The sequence below is a fragment of the Labrus mixtus genome, chromosome 6 (assembly GCF_963584025.1).
Source record: "Labrus mixtus chromosome 6, fLabMix1.1, whole genome shotgun sequence".
Lineage (NCBI taxonomy): Eukaryota > Metazoa > Chordata > Actinopteri > Labriformes > Labridae > Labrus > Labrus mixtus.
This window is the reverse complement of record NC_083617.1, coordinates 16,439,118-16,460,835: the sequence shown is the minus strand read 5'-3', so window position 1 is coordinate 16,460,835 and position 21,718 is coordinate 16,439,118. Positions and strand designations below refer to the sequence as shown.

General features: G+C 39.0%; 1 protein-coding gene across 1 annotated transcript; it reads left to right on the top strand.

Moving 5' to 3' along the window:
* Window positions 1–846: 846 nt before the first annotated feature.
* On the top strand, window positions 847–21,627 carry b3gnt2b (UDP-GlcNAc:betaGal beta-1,3-N-acetylglucosaminyltransferase 2b). Its single transcript, XM_061040270.1, has 3 exons — window positions 847–1,014; window positions 11,954–12,114; window positions 17,076–21,627. The coding sequence occupies exon 3, from the start codon at window positions 17,101–17,103 to the stop codon at window positions 18,292–18,294; it is 1,194 nt and encodes a 397-aa protein (XP_060896253.1). The 5' UTR covers window positions 847–1,014; window positions 11,954–12,114; window positions 17,076–17,100; the 3' UTR covers window positions 18,295–21,627.
* The last annotated feature ends 91 nt before the right edge of the window (window positions 21,628–21,718 follow it).

Sequence of the window (21,718 nt, the reverse complement as noted above, 5' to 3'; positions counted from 1 at the left end):
TAGAGGACGATGGCTGCATGCCTTGTAAATATGGTGCGTTAATTCATTTCACCAAAAAAATGATCTTCTGCCTGGAAACCTGAAGAGAACTTTGTCACATTTGCTTGCGCTTTTGGGTTAGGGTTAGGTTACATTTTATCTTTAGGAGCGTACAAGATGACTATTTGAGCCATATAGGCCTTAATCACTGGGCCACCATTTTCCTCTGACGCACAGAGGGGGGAGTTATGTGTTATGATGTTGTAGCCTACCTTTGTTCAGGTTGTTACAATACAAACCCTAAAGTTATTAAGGCTATTTACAAAATCATTTTAATTCAAGCCCTCTCACTGATAAAAAAAAAAAAAAGTCACACTCAATGGGCCATACTTCAAGTTTAAATCAACAACAGGTATAGCCAATGACATTAAAATATGTTGCTTTTACTGGAATGACCAATATTAAAGATAATGTAGGTTATGATAAAACATGTTGGGGCTGCCTCATTGAAAACATCGTATAGTAAGGAAACAAAAGGTTGGCTTTAGGGTTCCCTATTTTAAAGCATTTCAGGCTCCAACAAGAGATATTTATTTTTAATGCCAGGGGGCTTCATTACACTTAATCCTTAGGTAGCATAATTTAAGTAAAAGTTAGGCCAACAGGACGCACCTTGACAAAATATGTGTGGCCCGAAGTGTGTGTGTGTGTGTGTGTGTGTGTGTGTGTGTGTGTGGTGTGTGAGTGTGTGTGTGTGTGTGTGTGTGTGTGTGTGTGTGTGTGTGTGTGTGAGTGGGTGGGTCATGTTTGAGAGGGGGAGACTGCCTTGCTCCGCCCCGAACCCACCGCAGTAGCGTCATTACACCGTCGGAAAGGAGTCGATTCTTTAAGCGATGTTCAGTCGTCGGCGGAGGTAAAAGCAGGAATGACAAACAGTGAAAAACGACATTTGACCGCCGAAAAACACCGGATTTACTAAGTTTTCCGCGGTCCATGGAGTTACTGGTGGGCTGACGAGGACGGTAGGAAACAAAAGTGAGTTAACCGAGCACCGGAGGGAGTTTCTCCTGTTAGTACTATTCTGGAGTAATGAGCTAACTTTAACGTTTTAAAATATATCTGTCGACCATTTAACCCGCCCCGGTGAAGTGAGCTAACATACGCAGAGAGTTAGCTGTCTTACTCCTTGAAAGTACATTTAGGTTCTACAAATGCTTCATGCGATAAGGGACCTGTTCTTGCTTTTGGTGCACTTACCAAGAAGCTTATCAGAACTGTGTAAAGGAAAATAAACTTCGAGAGTAAGGACGACAGATAAAGCAGACCATATAAAAACAGCTAGCAAACATTGAAGTTGTAGCGTTATGGGAGTTTCACAGCTGAAACAAAATGATTCGTTTATCGTTTGCAGGTTAATCATTGATGTATTTAATGTATTATCGACCTAAAGCACCTCAAATATATTTTAGTTTTTGGGATAAAGCGGGAAGTTTGAAGCCGTCATCTAAGAATTTTCCGCCATTATCAGACTAAGTGATCTATTGTGTGTAAAGGACCAACAAAATTAATGAGTCATGAAAGTAATCATTGTTGATGCCATGGTGAGTGTTGACAGATACCTACTGAGTATCAAGTGTACCTTAAAACTTAAAAACAAACAAGTAAATGTAAAGTTTTGGGCAGGAAAACAGAATAAAGTGAAACTAATGTTTGAAAGAGATAGCAGACAAGCCCCCCCCCCCCCTCCTTTCAGCTCTATAGTTTACCAGAACTAACCTGGAGAAACTACTCCTTTTTTTTTTTTTTTTTCTTAAGATCTCGTCTTCCATCTAGCCTTCTCTCCCTCCTCTCTGATCCCACATGGGCTCTCCAAGATAAAAAGTTCTTAATCGCATGAGCAACATTTTCCACAGTTTCTGCACAGATGTGTGTGTGTGTGTGTCAGCCCTGCTATGTTTAGACTGAAAAGTCCAAACCACACTTTGGATGAGAATCCTTCATCTAGGCAAAAAAAAGGGAGTTTCTGTCTTTTGGGTGAATATAAATGGTTAGAAATTACAACCAAGCAGTGAACACCATAAGGAGACGACTGCTTAACTTCCACAAAACTGGTCATATAATCTGTTTTTGCTAGTGCCAACACCCTTTTCGATTGATTAGTCTAGTTCAGGGATGGGCAACATTCATTTAATTCTCACTGCCAGAGGGCCAAATTGTAGGATACAAAAACGATTACAGTCAATAATGTCTCAAATTTAACTCAACATATACCAGTGATCAAATATTATTATGGACATATTTCTGGTTTTCATGAATTCATGGCAGATTTTCTCATGTTTTTCTTCATGTTTCCTTAATTAATTGATGTGTAAAAATTGACCCGAGGGCCACGTTGAGGGTTGATGGGCCGCCAGTTGCCCACCCCTGATCTAGTTGGACTGAAATTTGTAACAAAATTATTCGCATTATTGGCTCTGCTTTACCATGGCAGTGGTTTATCACAATCTCAGCTCATAAAAAAAAGTTTTGATATGAATAGCTTTCGGTTGTACATAGCATGTCGAAGCCATGATAATGACACTATTATTTTCCTGTGATGTGCGATGGTCCTTGTGGGATTTGTTTACTCTGTCTCTGCCCTGCATGGCTGTGAAACAAGTTGACCAGTACAGAGCACTTTGCATGAAATATCTTTGGATGGATTCTGTAAGTTAAAGGAGAATTATTTTTTTGTGTTCCCTGTTTGTTCTTTTAAGTGATCTGTAGTTTATATTCAAGTTCCTGTGTAAGCGATAGAGATGTAGGGTATATTTTTAGTTTTTTATGAATAGTTAACTGAGCGTAATATTGCAACTCGTGCTTTATGTTTTATGTCTTTTTCCCCTGAATTTTTAAATTGATTTGAGTTGGTTTACTGGTCTAGAAGAGCCTCTTTGCCTGTCTCATATCCATTTTAGCTTCTGTTTCCTGCATCAAAGAATCTTTGTCACTTAATGTTTTGATTAAATCAAACCTGTGACTTTTGACTGAAGAAGATATTGTCTCTACACATCTGTGATTTAGAATCACTTCATCTGTGCCACCAAATAAACCCCTCCTTTCTACAGTTTCAGACATCCTGATAGTGGCTGACTAATATTTAGAGAGGAACAGGGAGGAACAGGATGTAGAGAGGAAGAGGGAGGAGTAATTATAACGGCCATTTATTAAAGGAATGCATAGAATTTCTTCCTAGAACTGTGATGACCACAAAATGTTAGGCACATTTATTCAATCTGTATGTTAATAGCAGAAAACAGTCAAGTTGCAGGCAGTTAAGAATACATCTATGTGGGATAAAAATTCAAAGTAATTGCTTGTTAAGAATTCAAGCCTTCTCAAGTGTTGAACGAAGAACTGCATTTAGTTTAAAAAGAAAACATAATTCCCTCTTAAAGGAAGACTGTGCGACATTTAACACTAATATAGCAGAAATCAAGTTTATCCTAATGTAAATGTCTGTGAGTCATGACTGTCTATAGTGAGCGAGAAGTGTGAGTCCTGCTGGCCGTGTTGTTGTCGGAACAGTGTTTACATTGTGTTAACATGGACATGATTACATGGCCAGCTCCTCTCCTTGTGTATAAAAGATGTTTTAGTCAAGGATTAGAGAAAAGAAGAATAACATAATCACTGGTTATTTGAATGTAATGTAAGCATTTTTAGATCACAAACATTCTGTGTCAATTTATATGCAATATAAAGAAGGGGGGTTAACTAAGGAGCTCTAACATTAGCACACTAACACAACAATGCAGGCCACAGGCAATTGTAGCTCGACCCAAGGACATTTTTTTTTCCGCTTGCGCTAAACTCCTTTATGCGAACGCAAGTGGAGAGGGATTTGAGGTGTGTTGCTGGGGGAGAGCAGAGGCTTTCCTATTGCGAAGTTGTCGCCAATCAGACGTTTGTTTTGGTTTCATGCTGGTGCTCAAGGGCGACATCTACTGAATCAAAAAGTTGCACATTCTTCCTTTAAGAAATCAGGCCCTTCACCAGTCACCCCCTTCCTTTCTTCCTTTCAAGGTCAGTAAAATTAGCACATCACACATGGGAGACGTGGAAATACCAGAGCTCCTGCTAATTATGGGGACATCCTATTAAATCAGTACTATAACCACACTGTTGTCATTCATTGACACAGAAATCTGCTATGTGTGTCAAACAGTCACCAAACATTAGTTTGAATTTCATCGAATGTTTTCTCCTGTGACACCTCAGACAGGATTCACTTTACAGAGTGGCTGTTAGCCCAAGCTCCCAATCACAGCCAACTTTGTAAGCTGACCATAGAGACCTTTGAAACAAACGGGAACTGTGCCGATGTTTCCAATACAGAACAACAGAAAAATGTCTACAGTTGAGCAGATGGGAAATTGATATTGGACATCCCCTTTATTATCTCAATTGATAACCTCTGCAGATATTTTATTAAATTTGGCCAATACAGGAGCATTAAAAAAAATTATAGAGCAACAATATGTATAAGTCTCTTGATAAAACTTATTTTCAGGTATCATGGGAAAGTATCCAAGTATAAATACTCTCATTGAGAGAGAGAGAGAGAGAGCTAACGACTAACCAGAAATGCACTGAATAGTACTGTTAATTTATAACTAGACCATTGTTCTAAGGCTTCCTGTCATTAGTCAGTGCAAATAATTTGCACTGACTAATGCTTATTTTGCTACCTTTGAGTATTGGACTTGTTTTGTTAACAATGCTTATTTTTAAATCATTGCTGTCTTTATGGTGTTCATTGTTTTCTTTCTGAAAATGATTTGCGTATTGGTTACAAATGACCAATGGACTGGGTTGTACCTAAAGAGGAGTCAGAAGCTCTACTGTTTGATGTACCTTTGTCCAGTGTGATCTTAAGACATACTTCATCTGTTGTCTGATGACACACTAAAGGAGTGTGTGTACATGTCAGAATATGAAGATTAGTGGTGCGCTGGTGGCGCAGTGGTTGGTGCGCGTGCCCCATGTATGGCGGCTGTGGTCTTTCGGGTGGGCGGCCCGGGCTCGAGTCCCGCCTTTGGCTCCTTTCCCGCATGTCATTCCCCACTCTCTCTCCCTGGTTTCCGGCTCTGTCCACTGTCCTATCTCTACAATGGAGGCACAAAAAGCCCAGAAATAAATCTTTTAAAAAAAGAATATGAAGATCAGTTAGTTATTTGTCCATCCACATTTCATCCATGGAATGAGGGTTTTGATTAAAATGGCAGGTTTTTTTCTTTTTTCTTCTTAATCACCAAAAATGCTTTTCAGGAGTCAAGCCAAGGAGACCAAATGTGTATTTTCCAAAGTCAGAAGCAGCTGCTGCTATTAAAGTGCTTGGCTGCCACGTTTTTTCCTAGGTCCATTAAAAACAGCTTACATGGTTGTACTGCTGCATTGATATGATTGGTGCTTAATGTTAGAGTTATTTTGTAGATTGCACTGGCTCCTGAATATGGCAATTAGTGGATTTAAAGGCATTAATGGAGATGAAAAGCAACATAGAGAGATGTTAGGTTAGTCATACCTTGTATTAATCCAGCACACTGAGCAAAATTAAGTTGGGCACTAAGAAAATACAAGGGCATTGATGCCCCTGCCCAATTTCAGGTAATCGTGTTGGATTGAAATTTAGCATGGCATCATTGGCATGAAGTCAGGCTGTGCAGAGAGAGGTCACTCAGAATGGCACTATTGAAAAAAAAAAACAAAGATAAGATTTATTAAAACATTTAAGCTTACAATATATGCATGATACTTCACCGAATGGTCCTGCTTTCTTCTGTAGGACTACAAATTTGCAGTGTCACATGGCTTTTATCAAAGTAAGCTGTAGAGAACTATTCTCAACAATCAGTTACTCAGAACTTTATACTACTCAACTACAGTTCAGAGTAAGTGATTGTGTGTCATTTTTAAGCACAAAAGTATCCGTGTGTTCCTTAATGGCATTATTTTCTGGTTTACGTATTCTTTTCGGAAGCTGTGATGAAGGAAGTTCATGTTATAGACAGCTTCAAGTTTGGATAACTAAATTCACTGGAAACTTGCTCTGTGCAAATCGAAATCTTTCATCCTTTTCTTCTGCGGCTGGTGGTTTTTCCTTTTTAGTTAACTGCTTTGCAGAGATGGCAAAAGTAAGATGAGAAGGCCTCCGGTGCTTGAGTAACAGGATATGACTGTTTGACGTTTGGCGACATGTGACTAGTAGAGACTACACACGCAAATGAAAGGATATAACGCAGAGACAGGGGAACTAGGTTGATTTCACAACACTGTTAATCAATACAACAGTGCAAAGAAGTGTCACAGCCAGGAATTTGCTGTGAAATTATTGATTTAACTCAGGAAACTTGGTATGCTACACTATTAAACAAGCTTAAGGTCCCTCTTGTCTTGCAGAAAGTGGAACATGGTTCTTGTTTGAAACTATTGTCTGCTCTTCCTCTGTCTGCAGCCCATACCCTCTTCCTGCCTCAGTCTCTGAGGATGTTTAACAAACTTTTCCGTTTATAGTTCACAATTCAGACCTAATGCCAGATATAATTGGTTCTCTGATGTTTGCACAATAAGAGCTCCTTAACTTGTTTCCAAACTGCTCTTCATTTATAAAATATGTAGGCTTTTGATCTTTGGTCCCTAATAAGAGAGTTGTATGGAACAAGCTTGGACTCTGTAAGGTTATCCCGGGTGAAAGCATCATCATTTGTGAGTAATGGTCTGTCTCTCTTTTACTTGATTACACACACACGCACACCCACTTTATGCACAGGAAAAACAATAATTCTATTATCTTAATATGATTTTGATCTCTGTTGAGATGAAACACAGTTACACAGACACAAGCGACTCCAGAACAGCAGTCTATCTGCACCCTAAACACAACATCTTTAGTATCCTGTTTGAAATGTAGTCTACATGTTAAGAGGGGAAGTGCACAGGATGAGAGAGATTATCAGGACAAAACAAACCTAACAACATGTTTGTGAGGACTTGAGTGTTGTGTGCTTCATAGCTAAGAAGGATAACTCCACCACCAAAACACACTAACTTACATTGACTTTCAAAAGAAAATATATCATAACGTTCTCTCTTTACTCCCTCTCCGCTGTCCGCGTTAGTAAGTATAAATGAGACTTGAGATTGTTTTCTCTGGAAATTAATTTTCCTCCATGCATTAACTGCCCACATAAGTAGCTTTTTGCCATTTTCAAAAGGTCGAACAATCATATTGACCACATCTGCATGAAAACTTTTTGTCAGAATGCATAAAATGAAACACTGCTGAATCTTAGTATTATGGAAATCCAAGGAAGGCTGAAACCAAAATAAAAAACATTTTCATGCATGATAAATACTTTATATAAATACTTACATATACTTAAAATTATGTCACTTTTTATTTTATCTAACTAGTTTCTTTGGATAGACAAACTCTTCAGATTCATCTTTAAACAAGCACTGGTACATTTTTTAGTATTTAATGGGGGGGAGAGTCAAAAACTGGTGAATTTTAACAAAAATCTGCAGTTTCTGTAAACTTCACAGACCTCTTTATAGTAGCTCCTTTAAAAAAAATCTGGATTCTGACCTGCAACATAACTGTTGTACTTGGATTTAGAAGCTCCCATCAACCCCAATTCAGTTTCTAGTTTAAGCCAAAAAGCTCTGATGTACCCACTGTACTCTGCGTCTACTTGACTGATAATTAGCCAACAAAAGGTTTCTCAGGAACGTATGGAGACCACATAAGAGAAGAAGAGTAATTATTGAACATATGTTTCATAGTGCCATTAACTCTATACTAGCTGTTGTTTCTCACTACTCTACAGATGGAAACTGTAATCATGACAGTATATATAGTACATGATTGCTTTTTCAACCTGAAATATGTACATGTCTCTGCTCATCCGATCACACTGTGAGTCATGTGTCCTGATTAAACTTGGCATGTTGGTTTAATGCAATGACTCTAGTTGTCACACACTTTTAGACACACATCTTTATGTTTAGATTATGTTGAGTGTGAGCAGATGAGTCACGCCAAAGAGAGAGGTGACCTTTAGCATGTGCAGTTGGACTGACAAGTATTTGTTGATAATTAGAAATACCATTCTATTTTAAGTTGTGTGTGTGGTGGGGTTATTATCAGCTCAAGCAAGTTTTTCTTTTCAATCCACAGATTGTTTTGCGCTTTTCAAACACACCATTTTTAAAGATTGACTCTTTAATCAGGTATTCAAAGGGATAAACATTTCACCAGGCTGTCCTGGGTTGTTGTTGTTACACCATCCTTCAGCCAGATGAACCAGGTTCAAGTCATCAAGTTGTGGTTTATATTTCGCAGAAAGTTGCTGAAGTGTCACTGAATCTACACAATATGCTGTTGAACACAGTTTTTCTTAGCTAAGCTTACCTCCATGATCAAAGTATCTCTTTTTCATTTAAAGCATTTTGTTTTTTTTAAATCAGAAAAATACCTGGATAAAAAGATACCTTAAGTATATTGCAAACAGCATCCTCACAAATTAAATATTTAATCGGTCCCTGTTGTGCATGTTTTGCAGTTAAGGGATTAAAAGCCACCAGGACCGCAAAGAACAACTAGTGCAAACTAGTGCAAGTGTGACTGACTGCACTCGCTGTGGTGGGACCTTTAGCCCTTTGTGAATACTGATGTTGACTTTCGATATTTGGTGGGCAGACTCAAGCTCAGGCAGCACCTTTCTCTGCTGAGGCCCTCAGGCTATTTATGGTGCTCTCTCTTCACACCATGTTGCCATCAGGCCCACATTCCCTCGTGCCGTAACATCCTCTTATATTCTTCTGACCCGGGTCAAGTATGGCTCAAAAATATCTTTTTGATTGTATTTATCAGCACAGGTGCAGCATGATGTCTGCATGCAACAGACTAAACTACATATGTATAGAAAGTGCATTCACATGTAGCACAGCTGACACACAAAGATACATTTTAAAATTGCAGACATTAGAAAGTATGGGTGGGACAAAATATTGAAACGATCATATTTTGTTGGCCTGACTCATGTGAGACAAGTATTTAAGTACCAAGATTTCAGCTGAACAAAATACAGAACTCTAAACATTTTTCCCTGCCAATGTGACTTTTTTAGTGTTCATCAGTTACATTTTCACACAGTGATGCATTGATTTGAAAACTTGTAGACCTCAATTTCTTGTGTTTCTATAGCCTACTACTTTAGCCCTTCAGAATTCTTACAGCTGTAGCTTCAAAAAAGTAGCATTTGTTCATAGGCTGTTTATATTTTACAGATTGGCTGATTTGACTTTGGCTTTGTTTATACACTAGTAAGAATGGCAAAATAAGATAAACATAATCCAGAATGTTTTTCTGTGTAAGTTTTACTGAAATCTCGAGTTTTATTCGTAGAGGGGCGGGACAATGTTGATTGACAGACAAGTGGTAAGCTTGCTTACTAACTCAAATCTGCTTGCTACACACTGAACCAGAGGAGAAAGAACTGCTGACTGACATCACTTCAAGCAGCATGCATGGAAATCTATGTATGGATATAAACTATTGTACTGTATTGGCATTTTTTTTTTAACAACCGAGGTCCGGACCTCACTGATATCCCAACAGGGGGCGTCTGTGTAGGTGCAGAGAACTGCATCAGATATAATGTACTCTGTAGCTTTAGCAGATTGTCAACACATTCAAAACCTTCACAATCTAAGATTGTCTTATCGCGCACCTCTAGCTGCATTAGAGTACGACTTTTATCTTCAGCCTTCAATAGCTTATTGTATCATACAGTATCTTGCAGAATGTGAACGAAGTAGATCTCCTAAAAACATGTAGAAAGATACTTTCTCTCTCTCTCTCTCTCTCTCTCTCTCTCTAAGCTCTTTAATATTAACAAGAAAAGGCGGAGGAAACACCGGTATACTTTTCCAGCCTCTGTGAATACAGTGTTTGTTAATGACTGCTACACCTGAGTGCTGGCTATCAGAAAAGCAGGTTTTACTGATCAGTGTAGTGTCATGTGTTCTATATTATTTCCCGTTACGTTTAGTTTAAAACTTGTTTCCACTGCAGTTGTAAATGCCTTGGGACATTTTTTTTAGTGTTGCCTTTATTCGATACAATGGCCAAAGACAGAAAGGAAATGCAGGGAATAGAGAGGGAGAGAGAGGATGATAGGCACCAAAGGGCCTGGGTTTGAATAAAACTCAAGCCGCTGCGATTAAGAACTTAGCCTTTGACCACAGGGACTCATGCTTTAACAGGCAAGCTACCAGGGCACCCTTAATGCTTTGAGGCAGATAATGAAGTGTCTGGACTTAAGAAATGTTCTTTTAGCTTGTAGAGGCTTGTATTTCAATGAAGATGAAGTTGATGAATGTAAGTAATTGGTAGTGTGATATATATATATATATAATTAGCTTTATACAAACTCTATCATTCAAAACCAATAACAAAAAGGTTTTTATGATACATCACTGACTTTAAACTGTAATTTAAGATTGAGAAATAGATGCCCGGAAAAAAAGGAGAACATCCAGTCAAAAAAGCACGGAGTGAAATCTTGAGTACACAGGTCATGTTTAGGTTAGTCTGTGCATGCGTACCCAGACATTCCATTGTTGATTAATTTAAACCTTCCTTTAATGGTTTTGTGTTGGATAATCTTTAAGTGAATTGTCTGGGCAGTTTGCATATTGACACAGCGCTGTGAAAGGTGACAAGGTAACCTCTAATATCTAACCAGCAGATTGATAATTAACAAAACCCATTCATGTGTATGAAAGAAGCTTTCCACATTGACTAAAGCAGCATGTCCACAGCATGCATGTGAGTAAGAGAAGCTCAAACGAAAGACTTAAGCCTGAGGAGGGGGAAAGATCACGGGCAATACACATGATTATAAACTAATCAAATCCCTAAAAAAAAACTGTAAGAGAGGCGTCTGCTATCTGTCTTCTGGTAAATGCTGCAGTTTTCCACTAGTATAGCAGTTAGGTTGTCTGCATTGTATATTTATTACAAGGTCATGACTTTTTCATGTCTTTAATGTCACCCTTGTGCAAAACTGGACTTCTTTGTTGTCTTTATTCCACCTGTTTCTCTTTGTACATAGCTCTCATTTAGGACATTGTCATGCAATTAAGTTTCCCGGCTGCGGTTGGTTTCCTGGTGTAATCTGATTCCTGTGCATTTTATAAATGAGAAATGTTTTCTTCAATTAGATAGAGAAGCCGTATATCCCCAGCCAGAACCCTCTGGAGAAAACTGATGCCTTGGCCATGTGTTGTTGATTTCCCTGCCTACTTTTAAGACATTTTTCATTCAAAATGTTCTAATGAATAACATTTTATAAATGACGTGTTAACTTCTTCCCAAGTATGTGTTTAGGTCATAGAACTAGAATATATATTTCTGTTAATAGTACTTCAGGGTGTGACATCTGCTCGTGTTTCTAAAGAATAATAACTTAATGAAGGTGGATGTCTCACCCCGCTGTAAACACATGAACATGATGGAAACACAAGCTGCACCGCTTGTTGTTAGTTTAATTTAAATGGAGATGCATAGGTTCTATTTATTTTAATTGGATTCAGGAAAATTACAGCTCTTGTGTGTGTTTTTCATACTCTGCACTTCAAAGCTTAATCTCTCTCATCGTACTGGCTAATGCAGATCGAACAGGATAGGGTGATCTAAAAAAAAAAAAAAAAAGTCAGTTTGCCTGAGAGAACATATTCTTATCTCTTCTTCCTGTTTTTGATAATTGACTGCAATGTTATGTTCACACATGATAGCTTTTGCTTTTAATGTTACATTTTTGTTTACTAGCATGTGTAGTTTTCATGTGGCTGATAGTTGTTTTGTTGCTTTGTTCTGCTCAAGCTCCTCACAGCTGTTGTCTCACGTTGTGTGCTATGTTTTTAGGTTCAACCTACACTCCTCTCCCCCTCCTCATCCTCCCTTCCTGATCCCTTTTCCCTGTTGGCTGCTGTTTCCCTGAGGGCGGGGCTAAGTATGGGGTAAGAGAGCTGGCGGCAGGAGACACCAAAACGACTCGAGCTGAGGAGGCCTTCTTACCTGCACAGGTAAGATCGTACAACGTGTACTCACAGATTCAAAAACATTGTTGTGAATGTAGCAATCAATACTGTGACAAATACCTGTTGAGAGTGAGTTAAAGTGAAACATACATATAGTTCTGCTTTATTTCCTTGTTAGTTGTTTAGCACCAATACACCAAGTCAAATTCCTTGTATGTGTAAATGTACTTGGCAATAAACCCCGATTCTGATTCTGAGAAGTCACATTGTGCTTTTAAAAACAGTTTAAACTGCAAAGCTTGTTGAAAAAATAATTCCTTAAGCACTTCAAAGTCTGCCGGCAGAATTAGAAAATGCTCTGTTAAAAAGAATTTTTGAACTCCATTAGATCTACTCAGTGACACTCACACACCAACCTTTTAGTGATTCTTGCCAATATGAGTTGATGCCCTACAGCCCTCCCCCACACAGGTGAGACGCCACACCCGACTGAACCTTTTATCAGGCAGAAACCACATTTAGTCAAACACAGCTTGGCATTGTCCAGCAGCCTGCCTCGATCCAACCTTGATAAAAAAAAATTCTGTTTTTAAGTCCAAATTGCGGTTCAAAGGATTTTCCCCTTTGTTACTTCTGTTGAAATTTTAGTAAGAAAAATGTTAACAACAAAATATAATCTCCACTAATATTTGAAACTTCTGCTATTTGCTCTTTACGCTGTTAGCATTTTTCACTGGTGCACTTAGTAGCAACATGTCTAGCATTAACTCATGGTGGAACTGCAAACTCAAGAGAGAGTCATTGTAAATACTGTGGCAATAATATTTTTTCACACAGTGACAGGTGTAATTTAGTCCCATCTATTTACATAAAGAAGAGTTGTGGTTGAAGATATAGTTCTTGAGTTAGCCTGATACCTACATATTTATTGGCACTTTTACACTGACATTTCCCTGTAGCTGAGTATTTCATGTTATATTAACATTTCAACAAAAAACATATGCTGATTACAACATGTTACACTGGTGGATAACTTTAAGAGGTCACAATTTTGTTCTCTGCAAAGCCATTCAACATTTTACACCTTCGCCACAGGAAATGCCAGCCCATATTAGACGGCAAATAAAACTGCTGCTGATGGTTCCGCACACTAATGTAAACACTTAGGCCAATAACAGCAGCAACAAGAACTAATGGTTACACTCAGGGAAGGAGACACCACTCTGTTAATGTTTTATAAATGATCAATATTATCCATTACTGCTCATGAATCAAACAAGAGTCTGCATGCAGTAAAAAAAAAAAAAGTCAGTTAGAGAGAGGAAGATGTTCCCCTGAACAGACGCATCACTCTCTCCTTCTTCCTGTGTTTGTCTTTTACCAGAACTCCGTACCACCATAACTTGCTAAGCTTCCCTTACCTTTTTTTGACCTGTGTGATGCAAAATTTGCACCAAGGTATCCACAACTGTAAACCACAACTGCGTTACAATGAGAAGATGATGTAAGCATTTGAGTATTACAGGGAAAACACTCAGGCTAATGCACGTAGGCACGTTTAACCTCACGTCACATTGGTTTGGTAGGTTTCTGGAAGCTGTTGTCTTGTCCACATGTTGTTTAGCTTCATTCTTCGGAAGCCCCCCTTCCCCCACCCAGTTGTTTCCCAGAAGTCCCCTTGTCTGTACGGAGAGACACACTTAAGGGGAAAGAGTAATTATCCATGAGAAAAGGAGAAGGAAAGGAGGGGGTAAATAGAGAAAAAGCTGCATGTCTGTGCTTGTCCTTGTTGATAATACAATATTGATATAACTTCAGAATTATGTAGCATCATCCTATGGGGAGGTGACTCTGTCTCTGTCCTGTTTTCACATAAATATGAGCACAATTAAAGAGAAAGTAGGACAAATAACCAGTAGGAGGATAGAAGAAGGCAGTGAAGTGGATGGAAAAAGATGGGGTAAACAAGGGATTGGGAGTAAGAAAGTGAGCAAACAGGGGCGCAGCAGAGCAGAGTTGTTGCTAGGAGGCTGAGAGAGCAACATGATACAGAGGCAGGAAGGATGCAAGCAGTGGTGCAAAGGAAGAGAATCCCCACTGGAGCTCATGTCACTAATCCATTTAAAGGGATCAAGTAGCGTTTTCTCACCTTTCAACTGTTCAGGCCTCATTCACCTTTATCTGATTTAGGTAATTATTATTGTCTGTTATCTTTCAAACAAATAGTCCAAATAATAAGATTTCCCTCATAAGAGCTTTCCTGAGGATTTAAATATACACAGCAGAATTATCAATTACATTTATCAGGGGTTTGAACTTTTTTATATATGTATATATATATTTTCCATGTAAATGTACTTGAGCTTATATATATACATATATATATATATATATATATATATATAAAAAACAAGAACTTTAGGACATCACAGTAAGTTATGTGAATCTTAACTCCTTTTGAAAATACTGCAGACTCAATGATTTATCGATTTAATCATAAAATCATTTGAAGATGATGATTTTCTAATGAGTCCTGAAAATCGTCAGTGTTGCATCCCTAAACCAAGCCGAAACATCTCTGCAGTGGATTGTTTGCTGTGACATTTGTACAGTCATTTAGGAGGAAGATGTGGGCATGCTGACACTTGCTTAACGTACACTAAATTAAGATTGTAAACATGCTCAACGTTTTGTCTGCTGAAGAAAAGTAGATTAGCTTGAAACTCAATAACTTGATTTTAGCTTCTCAGCAATACAAGCATGGCTGATGTGTTTCTCTTTTCTTTTTTTATTAGGATTTGACAAAAAGGGTCAAGGGGAAAAATGTACTGCAACCAAATGATCACAATTTCTCCCAGATGTCAAGACTTTCAGTTTTTCAAGCTACCCCTCTGGCTTCTTGGCTCAGTTTCAAATAAAAAGTTGCGTTCTTACTGCCATTTTACAATTTTTTATTTTCTATTCATTTTTTCTTTTATTGGTTTCAGAGTGTTGTTTTACATAGGATATATGTACAGCTTCAGAGTGTATGATCAAGGTCAATGGGGGCATCCTGATGGCCTTTATGTTTAAGTGATTGAGCATGCAGGCAACAGTTTGGCCCGGACTTTTCTCGTTGCATGTCATACCTCCTCTCTCTTTCGCCATCATCATCGTCATCTCTCTATTGCAATATATCTACATTTAAACACAAGTTATTTTGATAATTATAGATCATTTTGATCTCAGTGTTTTTATGATCATCTGGAGTAGAAATACTAAATGAAAACTACCGTGGCTCGAGCAGGTATTCTGTCAATGTGGCTGCCTCACTGGCCTGAACAAAAAGAAGGAATTATAGAAAATTAGAGGAAGAAGGCCAAATATGGCAGTTTTCAGTTATCCAACAAAAAAGGAAAGTGAAACATGGCAAAGAAACATTATCAGTGAAAATGTGTGAGCTTTCAAAAGCAGAAACCTGAGGCGGTGCTTGCCTCCTGAAAGGCTCTGTTGTCTTCTAATGTTCTCCTCATTTCTTTTGTTTGAAAGAAGATCAAATCTAAGATGACATCAAAAAGCTGTCCTCTGCTTTTTTATTTCAATTAAGTGAACGTCGAACCTAAATGTCATCAGCAGACAAAGATGCATTGAACTGTGCTTTCATTGGAGTGCATGTTAACATAATGGCTGTAATTGTAGGCTTACTACAATAGCCCACTATGTAACTATTTATCATGTATGACCTCAGGTGACACATTTTTATGGTGGATAATTGTCTAATGTGTTTATTACATTTAGTTTGGAGTTAAGCCAGGACTACCAGTATATGCATATGGGCATGTTAATGATTATGGTAACTGCTTATCTTGGAAGTGCAAATATGAGACACACACACAAACACACGCTCGCACACCCTGCTGGATGACCGGAATGTTATCTACTGGATGATGATTCGTAAAGCTTGCAGGCATATTTTCTAACTTAATGATAACCGGTATGAAAAGTGTTGGGTTTAGTGGAATAGCAGGTAAGCAGTGGGTTAGAAGACATCATTTATAATTAAAAAATGTAGTTTACAGGTTAAAGGCCCTTTTCCAAATGCCACTCTTTTGAATAGTTTTGCGAGAGACATAAGCTCCTCTGTAAATAGAATAAAGAACACAAGGAGGATGAAGGTAAACATGGGAAAGGGACTTTCTGATTTAAATTCATGTAATGCTCAAGGATGATTACATACGTCTATACTGACTGACATGATGCAGTTTTTGTTTTTTTAATCAATATGCTCTTAATTCGTGTCATCTCCATGGATACAGTTTGTTAGCTAAGCCTGACTTTTAACCCGGCTCTTCCAGAGATCAATGATTTTCTCTGTAACTACAACGTTCGGTCTATATGATGATATTAAATTTGACCAAAAACGTGTGATTCATAAGAAGTCTGAGGCAGAAAGCTACAACACTATGATATTTCTTCTCCTTTTCCTCTCTCTCTGTTCTTTCTTATCAAATAGAGATGTGGCATAACTACACACTTAAGCATTGTGCTGCCCGCCATAACTGGTCGTAAAAGAAGTGATGACGGTCTTGTTTTCCCTGAAATGGAAAGCACATGATAATTTCCCTGAGAAATCAATTGCTTTTTCCATCCCGACTTTTAACAGATCTTTCATGCATATTAGCTTTTAGAGCTTGGTCAGCCTTAATGGAGGAGTCAGGTTTTCTACAATAATTATCCATCACTGAACTGATAGTTTGCCTTTTTTGTTTAAAGCAAAACACACACAAAAAGGCTGCACCACCAAAATAAATGGCAACAATGAAAAAGCGCAGGAGATAGCAGGGCTCTTTACAGGATGGAGAAAAATAAAGCCCTGGCCACATTGTATAATAGAAGGGAGAAGAGTTTTGGTGTTCCTCTATCTAATATCCAGACTATTGACACCTTCTGTCCCACAGACTGTATTTACCATCATTGTGTTTTCCATCCCTCACATCTTCACTTCTTCCCTTTGTGTGTCTGCTCAGGTGGTGAAGGGTGCAGGACAGTGTCATGGCGCTGCTGCGGAGGAGGCTCAAACTTGTGGTAACGGTGACGATGGTCAACCTCTTCATCTTCATCATCATCTCCCGACACAGCAGCCAAGACAAAAACGGGCATCAAAAAGTCAACATCCCTTCCAAACCTTTCTGGACCAAACTGGCTCCAAGCTCGGCTTACTGGAACCGCCAGCAGCAGTTTCTGGACTTTCAAAACAACCCTGTTCTGATGGCGAACTACAGCAATGTAGAGCTGCCTGATTGGCTTAATGACACCAGTTTAACCTCTGACCCCTGCAAGCCTAATTTCAAGGTTACGACTCGGGTAAAAGACTACAATTCCCTTCCAGACCGCTTCAAAGACTTCCTGCTTTACATGCAGTGCCGCTCCTACCCGATCACAGTGGACCAGCCTGATATCTGCAGGGAGTCACCGTTCCTGCTTCTGGCGGTCAAATCCCTGGCACCGCATTTTGACCGCCGCCAAGCCATCAGGCAGTCCTGGGGACGGGCGGGTTTTATTGCCAATCGGACAGTGGTTACCATCTTTCTCCTGGGCAATGCCACTGCAGGGGACCATCACCCTGATCTCTCCGGGATGTTGCAATACGAGAGCATCCGCCATAAAGACATCATCCAGTGGGACTACAGAGATTCATTCTTTAACTTGACGGTTAAAGAGGTCCTTTTCCTGGAGTGGATCCAGACTCGTTGCTCGGGTGCTCGCTTCATCTTCAAAGGCGACGATGATGTCTTCGTCAACACCTACCGCATCCTGGACTTCCTCAAGGGCCTCTCTGAGCCCAAAGCCAGGGACCTGTTTGTGGGTGACGTGATCACCAACGCGGGGCCACACAGAGACAAAAAGGTCAAATACTTCATCCCAGAGAGCATGTACGTTGGAACATACCCTCCATATGCAGGAGGAGGTGGGTACCTTTACTCTGGTGACATTGCTGCTCGTTTGCACAACGTGTCGCAACACGTGTCACTCTACCCGATTGATGATGTCTACACGGGGATGTGTCTCAGGAAGCTCGGGTTGGCCCCCGAGAAGCACAAAGGCTTCAGGACCTTTAACATAGAGGAGAAGTACAGGTCCAACCCCTGCGCCTACAAGAGTTTAATGCTGGTTCACCCAAGGACCCCGCAGGAGATGATCCAGATCTGGGCCTGGCTCAGTAGTCCTGATCTTAACTGCCAGTGATGGTTCTGAAACAGGCACTATGGCACCTCTGCCCTATACAAGACACCTTGATGTTGTTCCCAGAGGTCAATGAAAAAAAAACACATTTTGAACAGGGTCTGGACATAATAGTTGGCAGCTTTAAGTGAAGATATGGTCATATTCACTCGGAGCCTCAGATTGGACTGATCCTTTAAGAAATGAGGAAGGATTTGTTAACTCCATTTTAAAGTCGGCCACCATAGTATTTTGACTTGACGTCAGGCTTCCATTGACGAGCTAAATCTGCTTTACTGTTGAGAGTGACTGTGTCTGTCTTTGCGTGCACATATTTATAACAAGACTATTTATATGGCCTTTAGATGCTTTAACACTGTGTGTCAGCTCTGAGATGGAGCCTATCGATGCTGTATTGTAGAAATAAGGAGACTAAGAGCTTGGATGTGTCCACCTGGGACTCTCTTTGTTATTTGGTTAAGGGAAATGGTGTCAGGTTTTTGACATAGTAGAAAACGAAAATGTTTTCAGCACTCTTGAGTGTCTAAATATTTCAAATGTAAGTAAAAGAGTGAAGCTCTTAAACTTCACATCTTGGTAACAATCAGCGGTCCCTGTTTGCAGCAGTTTGTTGCAGCTAGTTTTAAAAGAGTGTCCTGGTGAACACCTCCTGCTAATTGTTGCTGGTTGCTTAGTTTGCGCTGCTATTCTCATCCACACTCCCTAAAGTATTGACTTGGGACTTGTTCCAACTCCAACTTAACCAGTTTTTCCTCCTTGAAGATCTGGAGGATCTTGTGACTATTTAAAAACCATTTGTCAATCCTTGGGAGAATATTTTTTCTTTACCTTTTTGGATTCAGAGAGACTGAATGACAAAGTTTCTCACTTCCGTTGAGTAATGATAGTTTCCTTTTTTTTTTACTTGTTCATGTTACAACAACAATACTTCAAATTGATGTAGAGTTTAGAATTGGGCTTTTAAGTTGAGTGAATACACGCTTTGCTTTCAGGAAACGGGAGGAATTTGAGTTCAGCTCTGTAGAGCACTGCAGGTCTGAACTTGGTGTTGAAATGAAAAGAGAAATCCAAATGCTGTCCAATATTGCTTCAGAATCTCACTTTAGACAACAACAAAAAACTGCTCGTAGAAAAGTGCATTTTCAGATATGTTTATTTAATCGGCCAGGGTAGAGCGTCTGTCTGAAAATCCTCGACTTAACTTGCCTCACGAGTGTCTGCAGCTGCTGTGTGAAAGTGTTGAATACTGTTTATGTTTGCTTTAATGTGTTCTCAGTGAATAAGAGTTATAAAATGCTTTAAACACGGGTGGAACATGGTGTATCATCGTGTCCAAGACACGTAAGCTTTCATTACTTGACAAATGAGTGTTCACTGATCGTTGTAAAGGTCACGTTTCAAAATGTTACATTTCTATTTCAGGAGGAATTTGTTTCTTATTGTCTAAACTTACTGCTTATGATGATCATTCTTTGCTCTTTATCTGTTCATTCTTTGCTGTTTATTATGACCGATAAGTCCTTTTGGAATGATTTGAAAATCCCTGCTCAGCTCACTACTGTCTGGCTTTATAGCACAAATGCTGTTCTCATTTTATGACATGGGTGCTGCACATATGTTACGTAATGCTCCTTTTCAGCTGTGTGTGAGACACAGTCAGACTGTAGGGATCTTAGATGCTTCTGTGTGATACAACTCTTTTCAGAGAGTTGAATAACTAGAGAGAAGGAGATTCGCCGTTTGTCCCTGATAGGATAAGGTCAGATGAAATCTGTTAAATCTGTAAGAATATCTTTACCCAGGTTTAGGATCAGTCTGTTTTCAGTCATTTACGTATAAAAAGTGGACTTTTTTCAGTATTTCTGATCAGGTTCTGGTCCATAAGGTCAACACTAAACAAAATATATGTTTTTTTGATTGTGATACAGAAATTTAGATCCTTGAAGGCGGCTGATGTTCCTGCGCCTCTGTTAGCTCTCCCCCTGCTGGTCAGGATGGTGAGCTTCAGCTTGACAGACACTGGCAACTCCATGACCCAAAACTGTTCTCCTGGACCCTATTTTCCATGTCACAGTTTAACCAAATATTAATTTATTGAATCTCTGATGGATCACTCATGACAACCTATCCCTCCGGTTAACTGTTTTGTGTCACTGTATTGTGGAATTTCTACACCCATTTTGTCCATCACCTACACGTGTCAGATATTTCCAGACAATCACAGTGACATTCTGAATTTTAGGCCTTTTTTTAAATTTACTCTTGGATGATCACATTTTTGTAGAATCTGAATGCAAGATAAAAAAAAAAGAACAGTAAAAATAGGAGCCGAGCAGAGGTTAAGCATCCCTGTCCACTTCATGTTCTTCGGGTCATGTCTCAACATCTTCACTGTGGTTCCCTGTCGCTCACAAAACCAGTCATAGGTTGCATACTATCATTGCTGCACAGTTTGGGGCTACTTGAAATTTAGGTGTTTTAAAAATGTATCATCACTCATGTATATTGTTGAATTGTTCATCTGATGACAGAATTTTGCCTTAATAATATACTATCCTTGTGCCTTGTATGTTGGAGTTTAATCCCTCACTGTGCTTTAATTTGGTTTCATGCCTCACAGTTTTTGTTTGGTCATTTTGAGCACACAACTCAGCTGTGTGTTTGCACAGTCAGTGTTTCTCTGGTCTCAGTTAAGTTGTATATTAGAACTTCTGTACATGCTGGTGTTGTTATAAAGGCAAGACCGACAACAAGATGGCATAGAAGAATGTCATATGACCATTGATTAATTCATGAAATGTCACTAAAGCTCAAGAATTGTAACGATAGGGCAATGTAGTGGTTAACACGGTAGGCATAATTGTCTGGAGAAATCCTGTGTTAGAGGCAAGATTTCTCGTCCACACACCCGTCAAGTTGACCAACAAAAAGCTGAGTGTTGTTATATCGTTATTCATGCCTTCTTTAATTTGTCAATTATCATCAAATCGGGATCAAATATGTCTGCTCCGTTACCCTGAGGGGACATTTTCAAACACATTTTTAGTTATTTTTTTGATCCATCATCGCCTTCACATATTTATAAGTTGTTGTTTTTTTTACTTTACATATTTGCATTACGTGTCTGTATTTCAGAAACTTGTCATTACTGTGTTACACAACACCTGCACTAGTCAGAGTTGATCACCAAATCTGTGCCTCTTGTTTGTATGTTCAGCGTGATCGCTTTTTTTTAATACAGAATGACGTGATAATTTCAATAAAGTTATATTTTGCTGTATAATTGTTCTATGCATTATTTTGTAAGAAAAACAAATAAAAGACGTGAAATCAGAATGAAGTGAACGTGTTCATCTGCTTGCATCACAAGACGCTTTACATGCAAGTGAAAGTCATCTTAGTACTTAGTCTTCATTTTAGAGCCAAC

Excerpts from the sequence above, each read along its gene's own strand:
- b3gnt2b (XM_061040270.1), top strand. The coding sequence starts at position 17,101 with ATGGCGCTGCTGCGGAGGAGGCTCAAACTTGTGGTAACGGTGACGATG.